Source organism: Varanus komodoensis, unplaced genomic scaffold (assembly GCF_004798865.1).
Source record: "Varanus komodoensis strain SLA01 unplaced genomic scaffold, ASM479886v1 scaffold57, whole genome shotgun sequence".
Lineage (NCBI taxonomy): Eukaryota > Metazoa > Chordata > Lepidosauria > Squamata > Varanidae > Varanus > Varanus komodoensis.
The window spans coordinates 4,001,275-4,025,827 of NW_025336182.1; the positions used below are offsets into that span (position 1 = coordinate 4,001,275).

General features: G+C 50.6%; 1 protein-coding gene across 3 annotated transcripts; it reads left to right on the forward strand.

The window, feature by feature from the left end:
* Nucleotides 1–971: 971 nt before the first annotated feature.
* TUFT1 (tuftelin 1) lies at nucleotides 972–24,058 on the forward strand. Of its 3 annotated transcripts, none has more exons than XM_044449217.1 (12): nucleotides 972–1,073; nucleotides 8,936–9,010; nucleotides 9,687–9,791; nucleotides 11,318–11,404; nucleotides 12,624–12,695; nucleotides 13,283–13,399; nucleotides 14,511–14,639; nucleotides 14,891–14,985; nucleotides 17,051–17,156; nucleotides 17,911–17,994; nucleotides 19,858–19,958; nucleotides 20,916–24,058. In XM_044449217.1, exons 1-12 carry the CDS (start codon nucleotides 1,014–1,016, stop codon nucleotides 20,977–20,979), a joined length of 1,095 nt encoding a protein of 364 aa, XP_044305152.1. In that variant the 5' UTR covers nucleotides 972–1,013; the 3' UTR covers nucleotides 20,980–24,058. The 3 variants fall into 3 exon arrangements, with proteins under 3 accessions (XP_044305152.1, XP_044305153.1, XP_044305154.1); XM_044449218.1 differs by having other exon boundaries at nucleotides 19,858–19,946; XM_044449219.1 differs by lacking the exon at nucleotides 8,936–9,010.
* Nucleotides 24,059–24,553: the final 495 nt, after the last annotated feature.

Genomic DNA, 24,553 nt, shown 5'->3' on the forward strand with positions numbered 1-24,553 from the left:
GGGCGTTGGGATTTGGGCAGGAGGGGACCAGTGCATTCATACTCTGCCAGCTGTGGGCAGCTGGTTGGCCACCGAAAGGAGGACTGGATGGGGCTCCAGCATGGCTCTTCTTGCGTTAAGAGTTTTGCCCCACACAATCCCACCGCCGTTCCCTTTTCTAATGTGGCACCCCGCACCCTGAGCTGCCCGTCTCCTTTACGCCATCTTGTTCCTTCCATTTGCTAGCTCCTGTGGATGCAGCAGGATGAATCTCTAGCATTTTATCCCTCCAGCATCGGGGGTGCTCCCGCAGGAGGTGTCTCATTCACAGCAGCTGAAAGTGGGAGGGAAAAGGAAATGGCGAGAGGCGCGAGAAAGTGGAGCAGAGAAGGGCGGAACTGCCGCCCGGCTGCTGGAATGTGTGTCAGATCTGGCAAGGGACCCGGCAGGCCCTGATGCAACAGCAGCACCCAAAGGTGGCCTGGGTTGCGCAAGCGGCAGGGTGTTGTTTGCTGAATTCGCCTTCAGCTGGTGCGGCCTCCCGAGCAGGGCATCTGGATGGTCGGGAGATAAAACGGCGAGGAGGCAGGCGAGGGAAGTCTTCTTGGGTTCTTTGCGGGATCAAAGGAAACGCAGAAATACAAGAAAGCCACAAGCTCCCATGATCCTCATTCGGGACAGCTAGTGGGCATGCAGCTGGGGATGATGGGCGCTGAGCTCTGATGTGCCCCAAAGTCCGGAAGGCTGCTCTAGCCCCTATCGGCATTTGCAAACGCCTCGATTCCTCTTCTCAAGCCGTTGAGTAATACACTATTCACTGCGCACGCGCGGGGAAAGAAGCGGCGCCTGCGGAGGGGCGAGCACGGTGGTGGGCGTGGCCACCTGGAGGCTCCGGGAGGAGGCGTGGCACCGGGGAATTTCAGGAGGAGGCGTGGCTTGAGGCGGCTCGGGGGCGTGGCCCATATAAAAGGAGCGGGCGTGGCAGGCTCCCTTGTCAGTTGCGTCGGAGTGCCGCTGCGGGTGGAGCTTGTGCAATGAGCGCTGCGCGGAGCTGCTGCACGTTGGTGGATCTCCAGCAGGAGGGAGACAGCCCGGTAAGCAGCTGCGTGTTGTTTTCCACCTACTCTTTGAAAGGGCAGAGCCTTCCCTCCTCGAGCATTTCTGTGTATTCCTGTATTCCCAGGCTTTACATCACGGCAGCGAACGGTAAAGAGGAATAAAGAGCCCCGCAAAGCAAGCATTTTATTTATTTTTTTACTTTCTTACTTTGATCCCTTCTAATTAAAACGTCTTGTTTAGACTTAGCTACTTCTCTGTTCGGTTGATGAGCTGTTCTCTCCCTGATTTAAACAAGGGGTAATTGAAAATGATGTGCGTCATTGTGGAGAAGCAAACACGATACGAAACATTGCGAAAGGTAAATAGGATAATTTATAATAGTTCGGCAGCCAAAGCGTAAAAGGTGACGACTGCCAATATTCCGGCTGTGCTATAATGTGGAAAGCCTCCAAGTGTGCGGGGGCTTTTTGGCCGTGCTTCTTGCGCTGCCATTCCGTGTCTCTACTCAGAAGGAAGTCCCATTGACTTCAGTGGTTTTACTCTAAGGAAAGTAAGACAGTCTGGGACTTGCGTGTTGAGTATTGCACTGCAGCACTTTAAAATGTGAGGTGGGGTGAAATGCAGTAAGCAGAGGTTGCCTCTGAACATGTCCAGATTTCTCCTTGCTCTCATGGCTTGACCAATCCCAGAGAGCTATACCTGGGAAGTCTGAGACCTCTTCCTCTTATTTTGGAAGGCGCTCTTTTTGCAGGAGTTGCAGATTTGGGCGGGCTGGCTGTATCCTTGTGACAAAAACTATCTGGGGATTCCCACCATAGGTATCCCTGCCCCACAAATAAGTTCCAGTATTAAAGAGAAAAGCAATTGCACCATTAGCACGAAGACTGTCTGGATGTATTTCCTTGTTTTGGTAGAAGATAGATCCGCGAGTTTGTGGATTCAGGGCTGTCTTTGCAGACCTCCATCCTCAAAATAAAGTTCCCATTGAATTTACTGTAATAGACTTTTGAGTTGGTGAATATCTAATTGCTCCCTGTAGGCTCGTGATGTTGTCATATCCCTTTGTTCTGTAGAATTTCCTCAGAAATTTTATAAATTTTAGATTTTATGGGGAGAAATCTTAGCGAGCATTTATATTTAAATGTTATTTATATTTAAAAGATTGCATATGTGAAACTAATCTTACATATGTCTGTAAATACTGTTAGCTGCTTCTGAGTTGAGTATCTGAAATAATTATAAGTTGCACAGCTGTTTAATTAGTATATTATTTTAGGTAACAACCTGTGTGGTTGGTGCCTATATATTTGATATAATTCCTCTCTCTGTCTTTGACTCCTTAAAAAAAAACCCCTTTATTTCAACACTTATTGGTGTGGATGGTAGAAATGTATCCTGAGTGAAACATTTTTTTAGCATAAAATGAGGTAAAAATTCAGAACAGATGCAGTTTAGATTTAGTGAGACATACAGGGGCGCTTAACGTACAATCTGCATTGACTGTAAAGTGGCAGGTAAGCGATCGCATTTATGAAGTGACAAGTTTTGTCCGATTTTGAATGTTGCCCGTTGGTTAAGTTTGCAGTCGCGGATCTGCTTTCCTTGAGCATAAACCTGCCTTTGGGACTCGCTCGCTGTCTTTTGGGCTCGCCTCTGAGGTGTGCAGGCGTGTTGTTTTCTGCCACTGTAACAGCGCCCTAAGAAGTTGGTTGCCTCCTCTGTGTCCGTGTGTCAATGCATTAATTCTAAAATAATACAATTTATACACTCAAGCTGCATGGATTGTTCCACAGAGTCTTGCCGAGCCGAGTTGTGTGGGGCTGGGTTGGGAGTGCTGCAGGAGGAAACACAGAGAAATAAAATGAAGGGCTCTTCCTAAACCTTTTGGAGTGTATCAGACACGCCGTGCAGCTTGCTTCTGTGGAAGGGCAGCCTGGCTTGCCACGAATACATAGAACAAGGGTGCCAATCCTTCAGCCCTGGGAGAGAGTCTGCACCGCTTGAAACACAACGTGCAAAAACTGGAATTTGGCAGGATGCGTTTGTCTGCTATAAAGTGGAAGAGCCCTTAATGGCCTGAGCTAATTAGCCCTGCCAGGGGTTCAGAGGGATTTTGTCTTTTATCTGATTCCTTTGCTGTATTCTCTGTCTTCTCTCTCCCACCCAAATTCTTGGAATTCCTGAAGCGGCCGAGTCCTGAACTTTTGCTGCCTTGCAGATCTTAACTCCTCCCCCCAAAAACCCCCCAACAGCTAAGGCTAGACTTCTTCATTGCCCGTGTGCTTATGGCTTGCTCTACAAATGTGTTAGCTCATTCCCTGACTTGGCATGAGCAAGTTTAAGTACCAAACGGGGAGAACACAAGAAGCTCTTGGGCCTTTTCCCTCCTGTAATGAGGAAGCTCCCTTGCCCAGGTGTAGCCACCCAAGCACAAGGAGGTATAGGCAGGGTTTTTTTTGGGGGGGGGGCGGGCGGAGGGTTCCCCAATTTTTGCAGCAGTAAAACTTTAGAGGGAAAAACCTGTGGAGGACCCAGCTGGCTTGTGAACACCCAGCCGAGAGGCAGTATCGATTGAGGGTTGCAAGATGGAAGCGAATGTTTGGAGAAGGTGCCGCGATTCCACACGGTTCTCGCTTACGAAGCCAGCGAACAGCAAGCGTTGGAAAGCAGCTGCAGCTTGCTAAATATATAGAAGTTAATTCTTCACACATCAAAGGGTAATGAGCAGTGTTGGACCGGCACCCAGCCCTACATTTAAGCTCAGTCAGAAGGGGCCTGAGATGTGGGCACTCAGACGTGGGTTATCTTTCCTTCTGTAATCAGGTTTAGAAACCATTGCTGACCCATAATGGGCTTGGGTGATGGGTTAGCCAAAGGTAACACATGACACTGTTTTTCTAGGAAGGCCACTACAGTTAAGGAGCCAGCCTTCCTAAAATACCTCTTCCTCCGGCCTTAGAGAGTAAAAGAGCCAAATTCATAATGGCTGGCGGTCTGCGGCCAGTTGCAGCTGGCCACCGGTTGCCAGCCACTGGCTACATTTGCTCTTTTGGCAGAAACTGCAGGCAAATTAATGTTCCTCCGTTATTGTCCAGAGAATTATTTTGTGCTCTTCCCTAATGCTTTCCAGAGAAGGAGCTTGTCACTTCTTATTTCTGCCTCTCGTCAAACTCCAGCCAGGGTGGAGGTGAATGGGCCAGGGTGGAATAGCAGACACAGAGATAATTATATCCTTGCTGTGGGAAGTGGACTCTTCTGTCTGCAACATTTTGCATGGCCCCCGCGAGAGGATAATTGTGCTGGGGGACGGGGAGAATTGCATTTTTGTAATCAAGGCACCGGCTGATCTCACTTGTGCGTTTTGGTTTAGTCATTATGTTATAGCACTGCCTGGGGGCTTTGTAGGCTCTGGCTGTAAGTCTTGCAGCGCATTCAGCCGATTGTATCTCATTTGGAAATGTATCTCAGTTGGAAACAACAGATATGGGTGTATTTGGCAGCTCTCATGCTGGAAAATGTGCAGAGCTGTCTTTCAGGTTTTAAAGAAACTGAGCAATCTGGATGGGCCTTGCTAAGACAAATTCCCAAACTGCTGAACAGTTGGCCCCGTGTCTGCTGGAACCCTGAGCTTTTCTCCATGTAATTAACTCTATTTAAGTGTTGTGGAAAATTAGCGTGTGCGTGTGTGCGTGTGGTTCTTAGATTTTCCTATGCATGAAAAAAGGAAGCATTCTGAGTGGTGGAGTTCCACACTCCGTAAGCAGCTCACAGAAACATGCTAATTACAATTAATTAATTAAACATTACAATTACAAGTACATTTTTTGCATGTTGTATTGTGATTTGTGATCGTTTTTGTATTGTACGCTTGCTTACTACTTTTTAAAGCAAGTCTGTGGAACGATGGATTAAAATACGATACTTCAAAAGGAGTGGACAGCACGTGTCCCGCCAGATGTTTCGGGTTGGAGGCACAACTCAGACCTCTCCACTGGCTTTGTGGGCTCGCGCTGATGGGACCTGTAGGCCAAAACATTTGGAGAGGGCCCAGGCTGTCCACACCTGCTTTAGGCCACAATCCTGCGTTCACTGACCAGAGAGTAAATCCCATTAGCCCAGTGGGGCTTGACTCTCAGTAAACATGCATAAGATCGGGTGGCTGTTCCCAAGAGTTTTATCCTTGAGCTAATCACAATAACTCACACATTAACCGTTATTGTAAAACAATGAGACACAAATTTAAATTGCAATGAAACTTAGAACACGATTAGGCGGGGTTTTTATAAGCGTTTTCAAGTCCACGAAGCGGTCTTCACTTTAGCTTTGATCCTAGAACCCTGAGTTCAGCATGCAACTTACCAAACGCCCCAAAAGGTTGTTCGCAGCGCCAGAGCTGGTGTGGTCAGTGGTCGTCCGAGAGCCCGGGAGATCTGGACTCTAGCCCCCACCCAGCTTTGAAACTCCCCGGGTGACTGGCAAAGCCACGTCCTGCTGGCTCGATTCCTGGACTGCAGCCTTGCTCTTTCATAATATAATATGTTCATTCAGCTAACCCCCCCCCCCACACACACACACATTTTCCTTGGAGATCCAGTGTGGTGCAGTGGTTAGAGCACGGGACTGGGACTCAGGCGATCTGGGTTCGAGTCCCCGCTCGGCCATGGAGCCCACTGGGTGACTTTGGGCCAGTCACAGCCTCTCAGCCCAACCTACCTCACAGGGTTGTTGTTGTGGGGACAAGATGGAGGAGGAGATGTAAGCTGCCTTGAGCCCTTTGTAGGAAAAAGGCAGGCTACAAATCGAAAAACAAATAAATAAATAAAAATAAACTTGTTCCTCTTGGCTAGCATCGGCTCTGATCCAACACCTTTGGACCAGTCCCTGCTGCTGATAAGAATGACTCATTGTCTTCTGAACCCTCTCTAAGATCTTGAAGCGATTTCTTTCCTTCTACCCATATATGGGGCTGTGGCAAGGTTGCGTGAGATAGCTGTGTGCAGAGTGAGAGGTTTGCTGCTATAGATACTGAAGTAATAGCCGCCTCAGTTAACCTGTCATGCCTTGGGAATGTTGAGGGAAATGACTTAATTCTCAGTGCAATACCTGGAGCGGAGTGCGGAGCTATTCCGAGTCCTTGAAACCCAAATATTGTTCTGCCCGTTGCATTTATATCCCGCCTTTCCGTCAAGGAGCCTGAGGAGTTGGACCCAGTCCTTGCCTCTCCTTTGTCCTCGCAACAAACCGACGGACGGGCTAGCTCAGGGCCGAGGGAGGGCTAGAATCCAACTATTTCTCCAATGCTTCGGTCACAAACAAATGTGCCGAATGTTCTCGCGCAACCGTTCCACCTGTGTGCCTGTTAGCATGGTCGGTGTGGAGAGCCAAACCGGCCCGGTTACTGCAGCTTGTGGTTCCGTGTGGTTCACATTGGTCCTTCTACCTCATGCGAACGTTTGGAGAACGGCAGTCAGTCATTGCAAATCGCAGTCCTGCTCTTGGGAGGAAAAGTGAGCAAAACTGCACACGTCATGTCGCAGGAGACGCGAGGAGCAGAATCCGGGTTTCTCAAGGCGTGGACCGTGGTGTCAGAGCTGCCTAGATTCTTCTCTAAGACTGTAAAAATAAATCCCAGCATGCTGGTTTCGTCTTAAGCTCTGAATTTCGTAAACAAGAGTAGGGGTGGAACCGGATCTCTGGCAGAAGTTCCACATGCCGTAGGTGTAGACTTGTGGGGTGAGAAATGCAGGGCCCGCTCTTTCTTGGTGCTGCAGATAGCCCGAGGTCGACCTGGGCGCTGCTTTACTGAGGTGTTATTGCCAGCACAACACGGTGGCACGAAGTTTTAAAAGGCTTTAAAATGGGTAATTAAAGTACACCATGCCGCGTCGAAAGCCAAGAACTTTTCGGATACTTCTTGCCCTCGCTGCCAAAAAATAAGAGAAGAGAAGAGACGCCACCTTCCCATTTTTCCACTTCACAGCTGGAATGGGATGCCTAGAAGCAGCCATGCCGGGGATTCACCTTGGGAATGATGTCCGGTCCGTGTCTTAGCCTTCGGAGGCATTCAGGCGGGGCTTACTAGGGAGAAGTGAGGTGTGCTTCCGGAAAGGTGCCGGGTTTTTGGCTCCTCCTTTGCAGACCTCCTTCTCTCCTGCCCTTTTGGTCATCCCGGAGTGGGCAGATCTTTGAAGGTTGGATGGAGGAGGATGCTGCAAACGGGCGCACCAGATTTCACCGTGTTCCCCAGGTTTCTTCTTATGCACAAGGCGGATTCCCGGCTGCGTGCATAGCAAAGAGCCAGCGCCACGTAGGGTTCGCTGCCCTCGGAGTCCCGGTGCCATCTTGGGCAGCTTCTGACATGAGACTCTTCAATACTTGGAATGAGAACAGAACTCTGTACGTGAATCAGAAACGGGTGTCCTGCCTTTCCCCGTGCTGTGGGAATGGCCGTTCTCTTAATGCCTGCAAACGGATGGCGGTGGGGCCTCTTGGCGCAGGGAAAGAAGCACGGAGACGACCCAGGATGTGACCTCATTTCCCTCCATCCCACTCCGGAGGCACCCTTTAAGGCCGATCCCTTCTGGTAGGACTGGTGGCCCTTTCTTGGAGGGACTTTCTTATTTATTTATTCAGAACTTTTGAATGCTGTCCCTTATGCCTTGGCATCTCAGGATGGCGCACAATCCATAGAATTAAGATAGAATAAAACCACATGTATAAATAACATAATGCAATAAAAGTGTGCATAAAAGACAAAAATCAAACCTACTATTCAGAACGATTAGAACACTAATGTCTAAAATAGTGATGAAATTAAAAAGGGTTTGACCTGGTGCCGAAAAGAAGATACATTCGGCGCCCGGCGCACCTCTCCAGGGAGCGCGTTCCGCAATTCTTAGCGCGTCTCCGGCTGGCTGAGCACTCCTTCGGGCATGGTGACTCCAGGTTTTGTGGCTGTGCTGCCCGGCACCGTAGGCACCTTTCCGGCCCGGTTGTTGTGCTGGGTGGTTTCCTCGTGAGGAGGAGAGGATGCCGGAGAGGTAAGGAGTCACCTGTGGGCGAGGCATCGAGCCGCAGCGCTGGGCTTGGGCCTTTCCTGCAGTGTCCGTTCCTCCAGAAGCAAAGCCCGTGTCCTTGGAGGCTGCCTCAGCGCACCTGGATTGCGTCTGCTTTGCTGGCCATTTCCCAACTGCAAACTGTTTCTTTCCAGCCAGTCCACCTGGAGGGGTAGTTGGTGGCTGCGAAGCGCAGGCAAAGACATATTTATTCAGGCAAGTCTTTGGCATGTCACCTGGTCCGCTGCTGAGCAGGGTTGTCTTAGGTTGGATACAGTTTGCTTCCCTTTGTTTGCATGTTTTCTGGTTTTTGTGTGTTTGTTTCTGTGTTATAGTTTAATTCATCTTATGCTTGAATCACGGTTTTATTATTGTTGGCCACAATTTTGACAGAGGCAGAGTGTAAAGAAACCGGAATAAAGCAAGCGTTGGCTCACCTTTACGGCTGCTAGGGCAGGATAAAAATTTAATAAATAAAAAGAACCTTCGCACCCATGGAGGGAACCTCTTGAGGGGTTGCAACAAATCTCGCTGCATGATGTACGTCTCTCACGATTCCTCCGAGCCCCATCCCTCATCAGAGATTCGCCGCTGTGCAGGTGCCCATTAATCGCTGCTCTGCCCTGCGTTTTCCTCGGCTACCTCTGTGTGTCCCCCTCTGCACGCACCTGTTGGAATCTGTAGTGTATGCTTTTTGGGGCAGAGACCTGCCCAGTTTGCTTCTGTGCCAGCCGTGTTGTTGTAGCATAAATGTTGTAGCGCGAAGCGAGCGATTAACCCTTGTGTGTGTCTCTCTCTCATTCTCTCCCCCCCAACCTCATTGCTAACCCCTATATCTCTAGGACAGTGTGAAAATACTAAGATTAACCCTACAGAATGACCTTCCTGGGGCCAGGCGCGATCCAGTGAAGCAGAAGGTAAATAAAAAAAGAGAGCTTTGGCTAAATGAAAGCAATTAAAAAGCAGGCAGGCCGAGTTCTCTCTTTCCCCACTTGCTAAAATTGCAGTGCGAAGAGGATCCATTTACGGAGGTCGGCCGTACTGTATCGCTCGCCTGTTTCTCCTGTCTCTGAACTCCTGCCTCCATGATGGGTGGGGAGAGGGGCGTTGTCGCAATTCCTACAGTTTATTTATACATACTTTTATACATTTATTTATATGCAGCCTACTGCCCTAGTCTCAAGGTGACTACAATAACGATAAAATCCCATCGAATACGTATATAAAGATAAAAACACATATGAAATAAAAGTAAAACTTCATTATCAAAATATAAAACCGAACAATAACAACCAAACAAAGCAGCAGCACAGGGGAGGACAGGCCGGATGACTAAAAATGTATATTTAAAAGAAACATTTTTGCCTGGCACTGAAACTGTAATAGAGACCGTGCCGGGCGATCGTCCCAGGGGAGGCAGGGAGAATATTGTGTGCCCACCCGAAAAGCTTGTTGGCATGGGCTTCCCCAGTCGGGGTTTCTCCAAGCACCTCCCAGCATCCCTGCCCCTCGGCTCAGCTGATGGGACTCGGCGGTGGAGACGGGTGGCCTCGCCTTCACCGGGTACTGAGGGCCTTGTCCTCTTTCCTGCAGCCGGTGGGAAGGGCCTTCGCGATGGTGGCCAACCAGCCCACCAGCAGCCACGCGCTGACGTCGGAGTGCATCAAGTCCAAAGACGGCGATGAGGAGATCATCAAGGTGAGCTGCGGGTTGCCGTGCCACCGGGCCTTGGCGCGGCCACAGCACGGCAGGCGGACGGCCTCTGCGCACGCGCACATTCCCGGGCTTGCCGTTTCCAGGAGGGGCTGAGAGAGGCCCTGCCCTGCCGGGGACCCTGAACTGGGCACCCCCAAACCGCTCCACGGACTCCGTGGTCTGCCGTGCTCCGAGGCACCTCCTGATGTCTGTCTGAGAGGGTCAGTCGTGACGGGCCAGCTGTTGCTTTTGGGGCGCTGCGCAGAGGGCCTGCTGTACGTTGCACCCCATAAGCTTCAGTGATGCTCATGGGTGCCTCAGTGGGCCCCATCTTTGTGGTAGCGGCTTATTTATTTGCATCTCTCTGCATCTCCTCAGGCCAGAAGTCTTGTGGAGTGGCTGGCAATCCAATCAAACAAGATGGCCCCTGCCCGCAGATGTACAATGTAGAAAGGGGTGATATAAAAAGAAAGCCGGGTGGGGAGGGAAGAGGAAAAAAGCAGGCAGGCATTCAGCTTTGCTTCCCACCTCACTTCCTGCTGTACAGCCTGCTGGTGGTAGCAGGAACCTTCATGGGGGAGGCTTCTCCGTGTCGCTGGTGGAGCGGCCCTGCGCTCCCTCTTGCCATCCTTCAGCTTCGAGGGCAGGGACCTGGCGGTCATGGCCCTGCTGGGGAGGGAACTGGCTTAGGGCAGTTCAGAGTGAGGGAGGGATGGCGCTCGGTACTGGAGGCCACAGTTGAGCGTACTGTATTTCCAAAGGGCGCCAGTTGCCGAAATGCAGGGAAATGCTCAAGGACTGGCCGTCTCCGTATAGGTTTCAGCAGAGTTTTGGGGAGACGGGGCTCCTTGCTACAAGCTGAAAGGAAGCTTTCCACGCCAGCTTTACAAGTTGCAGTGGTTGGAATTTTTTTTAAAGTCTGCATTTCCAGTTGTCTGTTCCTGGTATGCTCTCTGCGTGCGTTCTAAGCTTGGTCAGTTGCAGGCGCAAAAGGCAAATGTACTTAATTTTAAAATTTAGAAGCCCTTTCAGTGTCTCCATCCCAAAGATACATGCCAAGAAAATCAGAACAGCACTCCTTAAGTTAAAAAACAGCCACAGTAGAACGAACAGTATCATTTGGGCACATCACTGCTTTATCTACAAACTGTCCCAAGTTCTATTTATGTAAAATATATTTGGCGGCATTTTCCTAAATTTTGCAGCAATGAACTGCTATGAAGCTAGCCACCAGCAGATGAGTAACAAAATTTGGAGTAGGAGATTGCAGAGAAGATACTGCAAGGGAAAACATGGGACTTGAGCATGAATATATTAAGGCATAATTGGGTGCCATTCTGGTTGCCAGGCGGCACATTTTATCTTGCGCACAGAACTGTTGGAGCTTGCTGTGGGTTAGTGTCAATCCCTCTGCAATATTTGGTAATGCCTTGCTCTGTAAGGCTTCCCAGGGCTTAGTGCCTGTCCTGTCTCGCTTTGGGTTCGGTTCACTTAGATGTGGGCGTTGTGGTTTCTCCCCTGTGACTCAGGTGTACCTCAGAGCCCGGGCTGAAGACAGGGCCAAGCATGGAAAGAGCTTCCACCAACAGAAAAATGACAACTGTCATCTACAAGAGGTAATTTGCAGCTTGTGGGGGATTATACAGATTGGCCAGCTGTTGGGGGGAGAAACATAGAAACATAGCGAGTCAGAAGGGGCCTCCTGGGCCATCTAGTCTGACCCCCAGCTCCAGCCGGCTCCGCTCACGACATGCCCACCACATGCATTTCCAGCCTATCCTTGAACACCCGCACCGATGGGGCCTCAGCCACCTCCCGTGGAAGCCCATTCCACACCCTGGGGTCCTAACTGTCAGGAAGTGCTTCCTGCCATCCAAACTGAACCTTGGCTCCCTGAGCTTTGCTCCATTGGGACGCGTCCTGCCTTCCTGTGCGGGGGAGAACAGGTTTCTACCCACCTCCGTGTGACACCCCCTTGCATACCTGTATGTCACCAACAGATCCCCCCTGAGTCTCCTCTTCTCCAGGCTGAAGAGGCCCAGTTCCCTCAGTCTCGCCTCATGCAGCATCCCCTGCAAACCGGCCACCAACCTTGTGGCCCTGCGCTGCACTGACTCCAACCTGGCTATATCCTTCCTGTAACGAGGGGCCCAAACCTGAGCACAATACTCCAGTTGCGGGCACACCAGAGTCGTATAGAAATTGACCCAAAAGCTGGTGGGACCCATGACCGGGCGGAGACAGATTCTGGCCGGGGCACTGAAATGTGAAATTCTGCCCAGGACCATGTTTTGTGCCAGCACACAACTTTGTGTACCCCTGTCGAGCTTTGTGTAGCTGAAAAAGCATTCTGCATACTTTTCAACTGAAATTTAGATTGGAAGGGGAGGTTTACCTTTTGCCTCCCTGTCAACATAGTAGAAAGCAGTTGCTTCTCTGCATTTTAGTCCTTGCTCCCAAATAAATTTTTCTTGGTGCAAAATTCCTTAAGGCAGGCCATAAACCAGGGCAGAAAATGAAAACCTCCTCACAGGGCGCAGCTCCTTGCATTTGGAGCTGGCTGGAAAGCGCCTCCGCCTTGCTGAGACCATCTTTTGCCTCTGTGGCTCCCTGAGTCACAGTGATCCTGAAGAACAGCCACATTTCAGTCCCTGATGACTTTGTTCGCTGGGAAGACGTCGTAAGGAACTCCTCTGTGCGTGTGTCTCTTGCAAACCACCTGACCATTGGATGGTCCAGAAAGGCATCAAGCCGAAATTGTCAGAAGAAAATTCCTGTGTCAGTCCCGTTCCGATGAGCTCCTGGTTTTATTTTTTGGTTGTCTTTTAACTGCAGGTTAAGCTGGAGAAAACGAATGGGATCCAGCCTCACAGAACTTTCACGTATCGCAGCTTGTCCACAAGCGAGGTTTGTCCCGGAATTCTGGGCTCTGGGAGGGACGGTAACCTTGTGGGGGGGAGCAGCTCAATGCTGGGGGCAAAAGGGCTTCCCAGGCCTGGGCTGGCCAGCCGAGCTCTTCCTCTTGTGCCAACTTGCGGGTGCGTGAATGGAAGCAGACATGGGAATCCTGGCAGTGCAATCTGACATGCTGGAGGTGCCTGTGACCGTGAGGTGGCGGTTTTTTTCAGCCTAGCCCACTCTGCAGGGGTGTTCTGAAGTTAAAGTGTTGGAGAGGAGAGGAGAGGACCGGACCTCTTATTCTGCTCTGAGCTCTTTGGAGGAAAGGCCAAATGCTGTTTTGATGGGCAGGGCCAGGCTTTGAGGAAAGCCCTGACAAGCCTTCCAGTTTGGAAGGAGAGGGGCCACCAGCTGCTTTCATCAATCGGATGCCCCCTTCTCTCCGAGGACCTCTTTCTGCACGCTGGCAGCAAAGGGCTTATGGAAGTCAAATACGATGCTGCAGCTTTACGTTCTTGGTCTGCTCGCTTTGGGGTGTAGCAGCAGTAAACACTGGTTTGTGCCGTGCCGTTGACCGATACAATCTTCCCCCCCAGGAGGATCTTGACTGCCCCGGGAAAGACATCTCCATCATGCGCGAAACGGCCAAGAGGCTCTTCTCCAAACTTCAGGAAGCGGAGAAGCGGCATCAGTCAGACAGAGCCGCTTACGAGGTCAGTGCCTGCTGTTGCGCTTTCCCCGTCCAGAGTTTATTGCTGGGTTTTATGGGCCATGACTTGATCAGCCCCAATGAGCTGACTGGCAGAGAGCTCTTTGGGGGTTAAATTCCCGGAGGAAAGGGGGCAGTAGATTAAAACACCCTTGAGGATGCCAAATGTGGACAGGAACTCTGGCAGGCACCGATCTCCAGAGCTGCCGAAACAACTTCCAGAGAGCCCTTTACACAGGAAATCGCCTCCCCGATGCTCCGCCGTGGGCATTGTCACTTGCGGGGCCTATGCTTGCTGGAATGGTGCCAGATGTATTCCCAGTCTTTCCTTCGGAGCGCGAGAAGCCGAACCATGAACACCCCAGCCAGAGACTGGGGGCGGACTTGATTCAGAGGCTTCCCACTGGGCATCTGAATGTGGGTTCCCCATAGCCGCGCCTCCCCCGGGGGCATGGAAGCTTTTTCGGCCCCACGTGCAGGGAGAGACGGCCTGTGCCGCCTCCCAGGACAGCCATTCCCGTCATGTCTTGTGTTGCTCTGGGACTCGACTGCCCGGCTTTTCTTGACGAGGCCTGTGGTGGTCATTGGGCTGTATGGTAGAGTGGACGCAGCAGGACATTGTGCTGTGAGGACAGGTGGCTGTTTGAGGGGGGTGCGGACTCATCCCTCTCGAGGGCTTCACGCTGCAGGTTTTTATTTCTTTATTACCAACATTTATATCCCGTCCAACAAGCACTCAGGACAGCTTACACCATGTAAAACTGCAATAATACAATAATAAAACCACAACTATTAAAACAATATAAAACAGCACATCATAAACTAAGAGAAAAGAGAAGGGAGGAAAAGACTAGAAAATGTGACTGTGGGGAAGGGAAAAAATTAAAACACCTAAAACCCTTGATTATTAAAATGATGGTTAAATAGAAAGGAGTATAACGGAAGGAGTGCGACGTCGGCGCCAGGCGGACCTCTCTGGGGAACGCATTCCGTAGTCCAGGTGCCACTGCGGAGAAGGCTCTCCTCCGGCTAGACACCCTCCGTACTTCCTCCGAAGAGTCTTTTCTGCGTGTGGGAGTAAATCCCTCACCCCAGCTTTTTCTCTTCTGTGACAGACGTCCATTTCCCATTACCGGAGGGAAGCGGAACAGTCTGGCGTGGCCCTCCAGAAAGCGGAACAGGACCTGGAAGAAAAGGACCTGAAGCTGGAAGAACTGCAGAGGCTCCTCACAGGGATGGAGAAGGTACTGCCACTTCCATGGCTGCTGCCGCCCCGGCCTCCAGAGCATGCTGGGAATGCCAGTAGCGCTTCTGTTCCACCTCCCTCGGCTGTTGGTGGTTCTGCTCTTCCCCACGTCTTTCTGGTTTTCTCTGCTGCCCTGCATTCCAGAAGGCAGCCTCTGCTCTCCTGTCGGGGAACTGTCTGTCCTGCGAGCAAGAGAGCAGCGAGCAACAGGGTCCCAGCTCACCTGTCGCCCTCCTTCTCTCTGTCCAGGAGCACCAGGCTCTGTTGCAGAAGATGGAGGATGGCGAGTCCGAGCTTGAGCAGCTGCGGAGCCTGAACAGGGACAAACTGGCCGAGCAGGAAAGGTGAGGAGTTCGGCACGAGAGATGTTGATTGCCGAGGCGACAAGAGTGGGTGCGACTCCATGTTTGGAGGGCGGTGGGACAGAAATAGAGCTGTGACGACAGACCTTTCTAGCCCACCCTCCTGTTCCACAGTGGCCAACTCAGCATCCCAGCTTGGACCTGAGTCCAGCATCACCCTTCCAGTCATGTTGCCCAGCATCTGGGGCATATCGGCCCATTTCCTCTGACACTGGAGGCAGCACGTAACCATCAGGACTAGCAGCTTTATCCTCCATGGCTTTGTCCCGTTGCCTTTTAAAGCCATCCCATTTGGTGGCCATTGCGACCTCTTCTGGAAGTTTGGTGAGGGTGTTCAGGGACAGGCTGGACGTGCACATGGTAGGCATGTTGTGAGCAGAGCCGGGGGCCAGACTAGATGGCCCGGGAGGCCCCTTCCGACTCGCCCTGTTTCTCTGTTTCATCTAATTCTCCGCTCGGTGAAGGAGAGCCTTCCTCTGATCTGCCCCGGCTGCTGTATGCGAGATGCCACATGCGGTTGACCCTGCTGGGTTCCAGTATTAGGAGGGTGGCGGGGATGCGGATGAGGAGGGCGGGGATCGGCATGGATGGGGACGCGGGAGGGACTGATGGGGCGGCGCTGCCCCCTCGGAAGCCACCAGCAATCCTGGCAGCTTCTCGGCGCTCTCCTTCGCCAGCTTGTGAGTGGACCGGTTGGGTTTCATTTTGCTCCAATTAGTGCTGCTGGCCAAATTAAGGGCATTTGGATGATGCCTGCGTGCAGCTTAACATGCACGTCAGGAAATCACCTCCGCGTCCAGCTGCAGCACCACCCCGAATATTATAATTTCTATCCCTTTTTGTCTCTGGTGAAAAGTCCAAAGGACTTACGGAGTCTCCCACTGTGCATCATATTCCCAAAACAATAAACTGATGCTCAGTCCAGACAAGACGGAGGTCCTGCTGGTGGGTGGTTCGAACTCCTGGGTAGGTGACTTGGACCTTGCCCTGAATGGGGTTGCACTCCCTCTAAAGGATAGGGCCCGCAGCTTGGGAGTGCTCCTTGACCCGGAGCTGACTTTGGAAGCTCAAGTGTCGGCGGTGGCGAGGAGCGCTTTCCATCAGCTGCGGCTAATCCATCAGCTGCGTCCCTACCTGGAGGACGATTGCCTAGCGACAGTGACACATGCATTGGTTACTTCCCGGTTGGATTTCTGTAACGCGCTCTACGTGGGGCTGCCCTTGAAGACAGTCCGGATACTTCAGATGGTGCAAAACAGAGCAGCCAGGTTGCTGACGGGGACTGGGCGTTACTCTCACTTAACCCCAGTCCTCTACCAGCTTCACCAGCTCCCCATCGAAGTCCGGGCTCAATTCAAGGTGTTGGTAATCACTTATAAAGCCCTTAACGGCTTGGGACCCGGATACCTGAAGGAACGCCTGCGGCCGTATTTGCCCTCCCGCCCCTTGAGATCGGCAGCAGAGGCCCTCCTCCAGGAACCCTCCATGAGAGACATCAGGAAGCAAAGTACCCGGAGGAGGGCTTTCTCTGCGGTGGCGCCCCACCTGTGGAATGCGCTCCCCGGAGAGGTCTGCCTGGCGCTGTCATCATTTGTTTTTCGGCGCCAGGCTAAGACCTTTTCCTTCAAACAATATTTTAACAATGTCTAATATTTATAGGTTTTAATTGTGCAGCCAGGGTGCTTCCGGGTTTTTAACTGTATTTGTATGATATAGCAAGGGGACGGCATACAAAAACTTTAAAGAAATAAATAATAAAACAGCAACCCTGTAACATTGGACCACGGAAGCCATCTTTGGTTCTCAAGAGAAAAGGTGGGATATACATTTGTGGAATAGCAGCTTGGAGGTGGGGAGAACAGACTTTCTGATTTATAAGATAACTCATGCAAACCCAATGCATGTACTGCATCTCACGCGGGCTGGGGCATGTTTGGAGGGCGGTGGGATGGGGGAGGTTCCTGAGAGGACATGCTGGCTGCCGAAAAAGGAGAAAAACATTGCCTAAAAACCAGTCGCAGAGCTGCAGCTTTTCGTCCTCGTTCAGGTCAGCCAAGCTGGAGAAGGAAGTTGCCACCCTGCGGGAGAAGATCCACCACCTCGATGACATGCTGAAGAGCCAGCAGCGCAAAGTCCGGCAGATGATCGAACAGGTCAGGGTGGTGTGGAGGAGGGTGGCCGGGAGAGAAATGCCTTCAGCTCGTGCTTCGGTGCGGCCTGGCCAAATCCACACCCGCCAGCGCAAGCCAGAACAAATTTACCCTTCCGTCTTCACCCGACTCCCATGCAAGATTCTTGGGTTGAAAACAACAGCGCAGAGCGACGGGTTTTTTGCTGTCCCCGCACTGGGAAACGGCGTTCAAGCTGCCAAACGATAAAAGAGGCAAAGATGAAACTTGCCATGCAAAAATGGGGACAAAGCTGGGTGCCTTAGCCAGCAGTGGATGCTTTGAAGAGGCAGCCTCTGAACAGCCAGGTCTCCTTCAGGTATCATGACGGGTCTGACACCATATTCTAGAAGCGAGCAAGGCTGGTGCCTTGGCCCATCTCGGTGCCTGGACTGGAGAGTGTCTGGGAAGCTGGGTGCTCCCACCCGAAATAGCTCTCCTGTGGGCCATTGCAGGCCACCAAACGTGGCTTCCTGCCAGGAATCCTTGGAATTGCCCTCTCGGAGGGTGTTCTCTAGCCCTCCGGTCAGGAAATGGCCGTGAATTCGGCTTGAATCGGGCACAAGCATGTCTAGCCGGCGAAAGGCCCTGCCAGCGCCAGCATGCACAGGATCACCCCCTTGCGGAGGAGCCTCGAGGCGCTTCCTGGCTATGCTTCATGCACACCTGGCTGCTCCTGGGATGCGCCCAGTTTTCCCATCTGGAGCAGCGCTCTGACAGCTGTGCTTGTTCTCCACAGCTTCAGAATTCCAAAACTGTGATTCAGTCCAAAGATGCGTTGATTCAGGAACTCAAAGAGCGAGTGATGTACCTGGAGGCTGAGGTGAGTGGGGAAGGGGTCCCCCCCGCAAAGAGCCTAGCGGGTGGTCTGGAACTCGGGGGGCTGCTGCTCAGAGCCGGGGAAGAGCCTGGTAGCTTGTTCCTTTGGCGGAGTCGCATTCGCATCCTCTGCAGCTTTTATACTGAACTGCCTAGTAGCTCGTAGCTGCTGGGACCTCCAGAACGTGGCCCGTTTCCCTATCCAGGCTGTTGCTGCATCACGTGGCTGTGAATTATTTTCTTGGGGATGGTTTACTAAGGCAGAGAGGAAGGACGGATGGAAGGAGGGAGGGGAGGGGAGAGGACAGGAAAAGAAGCAACGAGAGGAAAAAGGGAGGAAGGAAAAGGAAGAACTGCAGCAAACGCTTTTATTTTTAAGACCTTTTATTCAAACAATATTTTACTAATGTTTAATATTTTTAGGTTTTAATTGTGCAGCCGGGGTGTTTCCGGGTTTTAATTGTATTTTAATTGCATTTGTATTATATTTATTGATTTGTGTGTGCAGCCCCGAGGCTATATAGCAAGGGGACGGCATGCAGAAACCTTAAATAAACAAACGCTTGAAATGGTGCAGGTTCATGTTAACCAGGTCACCCCGGACCACGGCTGCTGCCCCATTTGTTCCCCAGTGCTGGTACACGGGAGGGCTCCTGGGGGCTGGCAGCAGGGGGGCTCCAGGCAGCCGTGCTGTCTGCCCTTCCTCGCCACTGGCTTCCGTGCCCCACAGCTGAGCTGCCCCCCACTCGGCCTGCCCATAATTACAAACACAAGGAAGGAGGGAATCACACAAACAAAGATCACTCAATACAAATGTGTGCAGGCTGCAGCTTTTGGCTGTTTCTTGTTGTACGTTAGAGAACAAAGCCCTACATACAATAAAAAGTAAAATAAAATATTAGTTTTTTTGCATAACCCTAAATACATAAGCAGAGTGGAGTTTCATAAAAACGTGAGGAATAAGCCGTTACGCTTTGAAAAATGATTGCCAGGTATAAAGAAGTACCAAATAAAATGTTAACAATTTGAGATATTACTTTCATTTTGAGCGTAACCCCATGGATTTAGCTTTAAGGATGCCCGTTTATCAGTGTCCCAGGAGAGCTCATTAAGCAACTTACTCGAGTTTAACTTAATTATTTGTTATATCCCTAAGGACAAGTATTCCTGAATTAGTAATAAACTTGGCAGAATGTCGAAATTGCTACTTAGTTTGCAAAGAACAGACCCTACAGATTGCTCTCAACAAGAGTTCTGACTTTGACTAGCTAATAGAAGTAGAGAGATAAATATCCAGAACTAATTGCATCAAAACTGAAACCGATGACTGGAGTTCCAAAATAAACAGACAATCATTAGCATAAAAAAGTTTATATTCTGAAGCATTGTGCTCCAGTCTGTGAATAGCACACCTGGGAGTCCTTTTTCAGGTATCAGTGCGGGGAGAGGACAATCCCGTCTGGTACCTCTATCAGGACAAAACCCCCTGGCTGTTAGAGTTTAATATAAGATTTCAACCTGTTGCTGAAAGGTTGGAAGAAAACCAACGTTTCTCCGTGTGGCCAAAATTTCCAGCTCATTTTGGCAAAGGCCTCTTCCACATCCAAAGAGATAAGAGCAGCCCTGTCTGTTCTGTTGTTAAGCAATGCAATCAAGCCACAGCCCGTTAGCGATCGCCAACCCCCTGAATGATTCCCAACTGATCCAGCTGCCGTTCTTCCCCAGACTGGTGGTTTCCATGGCCTCTAATGATTTGCTCCGACACTGGGCTTAACACCTGCTTTCCATGCCTGACTTCCCTCCGGTTTCTGTCTTAGCGTGTCCCCTTTTCCTCTAAATATCCTCTCTCTCTCTCTCTTGATAAAAGAACCTGGAAATGCATGATCGCATCGAGCACCTTATCGAAAAGCAGACCAATCCCGGGGCCTGCAGCACCAGACCTCGCTCCAAATCAGAGTATGTAAGCAGGTGAGCAGCTGGAAAAATGGGGCGGGGGGCACCCCGCATGTGGAAACTGTCACCCTATAATCCTTCCTTTTGTGCTGCAACGTACCCCAAGTCAGCATGGCCAACGCCAAGGGCTTAATGGCCATTGTGGGCCAACAACGTTAATTTATTTAAGGGATTTTTATGCCTGTTGGATTAAACAAGCTCTCAGAATGGTGTACGGAACATACTTGACAATGTCAAATAACAATCAATACAAAAACAAATGTAAAACAGGCTTGCTTATAGAACAACCACATAACAATAAAATTTGACAGGCTGAGCTAAAACAATAACAAAACAATGCATAATAAAATCATAACCAGAGAGGTCCGCCTGGCGCCGTCGTTATTTGCTTTTCGGCGCCAGGCGAAGACCTTTTTATTTAAGCGGCATTTTAACTGTTAGTATTATTTGATCTTATCTGGCCAGGGTGGCTTATTTTATATTGTATTTTTTGGATTTTTAATGTTTATATTTTTTGTAATTTATATTATAATTACTTTTATTGTCGTAAGCCGCCCCGAGGCTTCGGCGAATGGGGCGGCATAAACATGTTTTAATAAATAAATAACCATCCCACCTGTACCAAACAGTTCAAAAGCCAGGAAAACCACAATTTAAATGGTGGGAAAACAAGAAGGTTTTAACCTGGCACCAAAACATAGATGACATTGGTGCCAGGTGTATTTCCCTGGGGAGCTGATTCCACAGATGGGAGAAGGCCCTTCCCCCCGTAGCCACCCTCTTTACCTGTCTGTGTCCTGGGGGAAGAGACACTCAAGGTGAGAATTGGGCCAGCGCGTGCCACGAGAAACAAGCGCTGTTCACCTGCAGGCCAGCCTGTGCTGGGCCGGTGCCGAACCTCTTTCTGCCTGCGGGATGAATAAACTGTTCTTACTGTTCCTGCTGCTACTAAAATACCTCTCTCTCCTCTAGCAAAAGGCTTACCAAGTCTCCGGGCCCCAAACCTTGGCCTCTGATCAGAGTAGTGGAGACATGAACCGGGACGTGGCCTCTTCCCTGGTCCCACCCCCAGGAGGACCCTGCCACGAACTCGCTGGATTGTAGGCTGCAGCCGGCCACCTAGCTCTGCTGCTCTTCTATCTCCTCGCCCCCCCGAGGCATCCGTTCCCCACCGTGCATGCCAGCCGCTGGAGCAGCGCCAGCCGCGGGGCTTGCTCAGACCTGGAAGAGGTGGAATTCTTCCTGGACCTTCCTGGGAAGTACGGACAGCGACGCTTTCCTTCTGCAGAAGGCTGGAAGGACGACGCTCGCTCTTCATATCTATGAGTTCGATGTGGCTGGTTACTTTGGAAGGAGTGCCTTTTAAATCCACCCCCTCCCCAAATATGTGTCTACTTGCTGTGTACAGTGCTGGCATTCCTGTCCTCCCCCTCCCCATTTTCATGGCGGTGTGTACACAGCCCGAACTCCAAGAACCCTTAAGATTGTTGACCACCAGTACCAGCTTAAAGGCCCAGAAGGTTTGAGAAAAGAGGGGAAGGCCCCTGCCTTTCCTGTCCCATCTCTTGCCCAGCTGGAAAAATATTTCCTCTCATCAAAACAAGTGTTTCTTTTGCTCTGGTCACATCACACTATCCAGGAATGTAGGCGCTTGGTGCATATATGGTCATTTAGCAGTGTGTGCGTACATGCATGTGCGATAGATGCTGAATTGTGTTTTGAAAGGGCTTCATTTCTACTAGAAGAGGGCTTGAGTCTTGTGTGCTCCTTTTTTAAAACCCAGCATCTTCACATTTGTTGTTTAAATGCCGCCGAGTCCTCTCCAGCTTACAGTGCCCCCCGGGAAGGGAGTCTCCTCCAGCCAAAACGTCCAGTCCTTGATCGCCCTGCTCGGCTCCTGCAAATGCAGTCCTGCAGCTTCCTTTATTTACTTGTACTCTTCACTCTGCACGGGCGGCTGCTTCATCTGTCAGGGTATCCTGGATAAGCAAACCTGCCTTGGAGGCTGTTTAGCAGCGCTTTCGGCTGGGTCTGACGGAAATCCACCGGCTTTGGTTTCTCACCCGCGGTTGCTCCACAGGGTGGCCTCCCAGAAATTGGCCAGGCGTGATTCCAAGGACATAACAAGTGTGCTGTTGAAGAGCAAAGATCCATCCAGTCTTGCCCGGCCTGCTGTGTCGGGGTGTTGCTTTCGGTCCTCTCCAGGATCTTCCCTTCCAGCTTAACTTCACTTTGGCATGTACACCTCAAGTCTCTCCACGAGAGAGATGTTTCCAGTTCAGGTGCAGGTGAACTAATGTGTCGGCAAAATTAATATGTTCACCTGTTTCTTACCCCCAGGATAAATGGGGTTGGGGAGTCATCTCAGCAGCAGCATTTCAACTGGGCAAATGGAAAAGAATAAACGTGCCGACACGCATGAGAGCAGAGCAGGGCCACCTACATTTTCCTGGTAGCAAAAGCCTGATGCAGACTGGTTTGGGAGACCTTGCTTCAAATCTGTGTGTCGTCTTGCCACGCTAGAAGGACGTTTGGTTGGTTTTAGGTGTGTGGATTCAGGCTGCATCTTAGCCTTACTGAAGCCGGGGCCTTATAGTGTTGAGTCTGTAGTTCCCACCGCTCTGTTGGCTGGCTGTGTGGCATCGTAGACCGTGATATTTGCGGGTGCGCGGCTGCCGTATCCCTGCACATGCTTGCTTGGGTGTGAGTCCTCTTGACTGCAGTGGGGCTTGCCTGCTTCTGTGTAAAGGGACTTGCTCTGATCAGAAGCACTTTTGGAATCTCAGATGCAGCTGCCCCAGCTTCCCTTTGGCCATTGAGAAGATGGGCTGCCTCGAACCACACGGGGACTCCTCTTGCATGTGCATTTGTTTAATCTTTTATTGGAAAATCATTAAACATGATTAAAAAAAAAAAAAAAAAAGAATCTGTCACCCAGTTAAGCAGGGCTGCATTTTTACTTGGTCAAAAGGTTTCTGACGGATCTGATGATGAGCAGCTCTCACAGCTGCGAACATTTGCAAACATTGGCTGAACGGCTTCACATTAGCCCATGTGTGTTGACAAGCAAGCCGCTCCACTCTTTGCGTGCCACTGACAGCTGTGATGCCTTCTGGAGTAGGATCTCTCTTCGGGGAGGAGGAGGACAAGCCTGTGTTAAGGAGGCTGCCTCATGTATCTGGAGCAAACGGGGAGGCGAGGAATTCCCTGGAAATGCACAAGGCCACCGTTTACATATTTATCCGTGGCTGCATTCCCTTGGGAATGGAAGCGGACGGAAGAGTGCACTGTTTTGCGTTCTGATCCTGAGCTGGGGCATGAGCTCTGCTAAACTTCGTGTGGCTTCTTTGTGAGTAAATCCACCTGAGGTTGAAGTGGTGTCGATTCCTGCCTACCATGCAATACCCGAAGCACTAAAACAGCATATGATAAAATATCATGTAATCTATTGTGAGTTCTAGTTGGAATCCTATGCAGACATGCTTGGAAGTAACCGCCACTGAATGCAGAAGATGCTTAACTTAGGAACGGACAACTTGTAGTCCAAAATGCTACACCAGTGTCAGCTTTTCTAACAGGTTTATCTCAAAAAATGGGTTTAGCTGTTGAGTTGTTCTTTTTTGTCAATGTATATAACTAGCACTTACACTGTCAAGTTATGATCTTGCTTTTATGAACTGCTGCAAACTGCCCTGATTGCTTTGGCTATTCAGCAGCATAGCAACAAAACAAATGAAATCTAAAGGGCCACAGTTCCCATGATCCTTCACCACTGACAACACATGGGAGAGCTGATGGGAATTGTAGGCCAACAACGCCTGGAGGGTGTTGAGAGTTGCCCACCACCTTCATTAGCAGGCTATCTCAGCCACAGGTTGTATGTGCAGATCTCTTGGGCAAGATGCTAGGAGGAAAAACAGATTGGGCTCGGTGTTGGTGGGAACAGCCGCAGCAAAAAGTTGCCAGGGTTAAAAGCAAATTCTGGATGTTTGTGTTCTTTCCCCCGTCTCCTGATTTTTTGCATCACCCGGCCTGGTGTGGAATTCTGGAGAAGTGAAAAGCTTGTGAATTTTTGTGAGATTCTGTTTGGTTTTAATAAAAGTGCTATAGTCCAACTATGCATCTTGAGTTTTTCTTTTCAGGGACTTAACATTTTAAAACTTGTTTATATATATACATTTAAAACGGTGAGTTTTAAATAACTATTGACAATTTCAAAAACCCTTCATATAAACTTAAACGTCAAAAATAAACTGTTTGATTTAATGTGCCATGTTCTGGCCCCAAGGAGCCCCCCAGAAGGGAGGTCTACCCAGCTCTCTCTCTCTCATCCTCTCAACGACCCTGCGAGGTAGGCTAGTGTGAGAAACCCCACCGGCCACACGAAGCACCGCCTACCTGCGCCCGCGTGCGCATCGCTTCTCCCACGCAAGCGCCTAGAGGCGAAGAGAAGCAAGCCGTTCGAGCGCTATCTGCGTGCGCATGCGCCCAGAAGCACGCTGCTCTCCGCCTCGCCGAACTTCTTTCGCGGACTACACTTCCCATAGCCCCTTCGGGCGGCAAGGGGAACAGTTACGCGCGGTCGTGTCTGCGTCCGTGCGGCGGCTTCT

Coding starts and splice junctions, on each gene's coding strand:
- TUFT1 (XM_044449217.1), top strand. CDS start 1,014: ATGAGCGCTGCGCGGAGCTGCTGCACGTTGGTGGATCTCCAGCAGGAG. Junction 1,074..8,935: donor AGCAGGAGGGAGACAGCCCG/GTAAGCAGCTGC, acceptor CTATATCTCTAG/GACAGTGTGAAAATACTAAG. Junction 12,696..13,282: donor GCAGCTTGTCCACAAGCGAG/GTTTGTCCCGGA, acceptor CTTCCCCCCCAG/GAGGATCTTGACTGCCCCGG.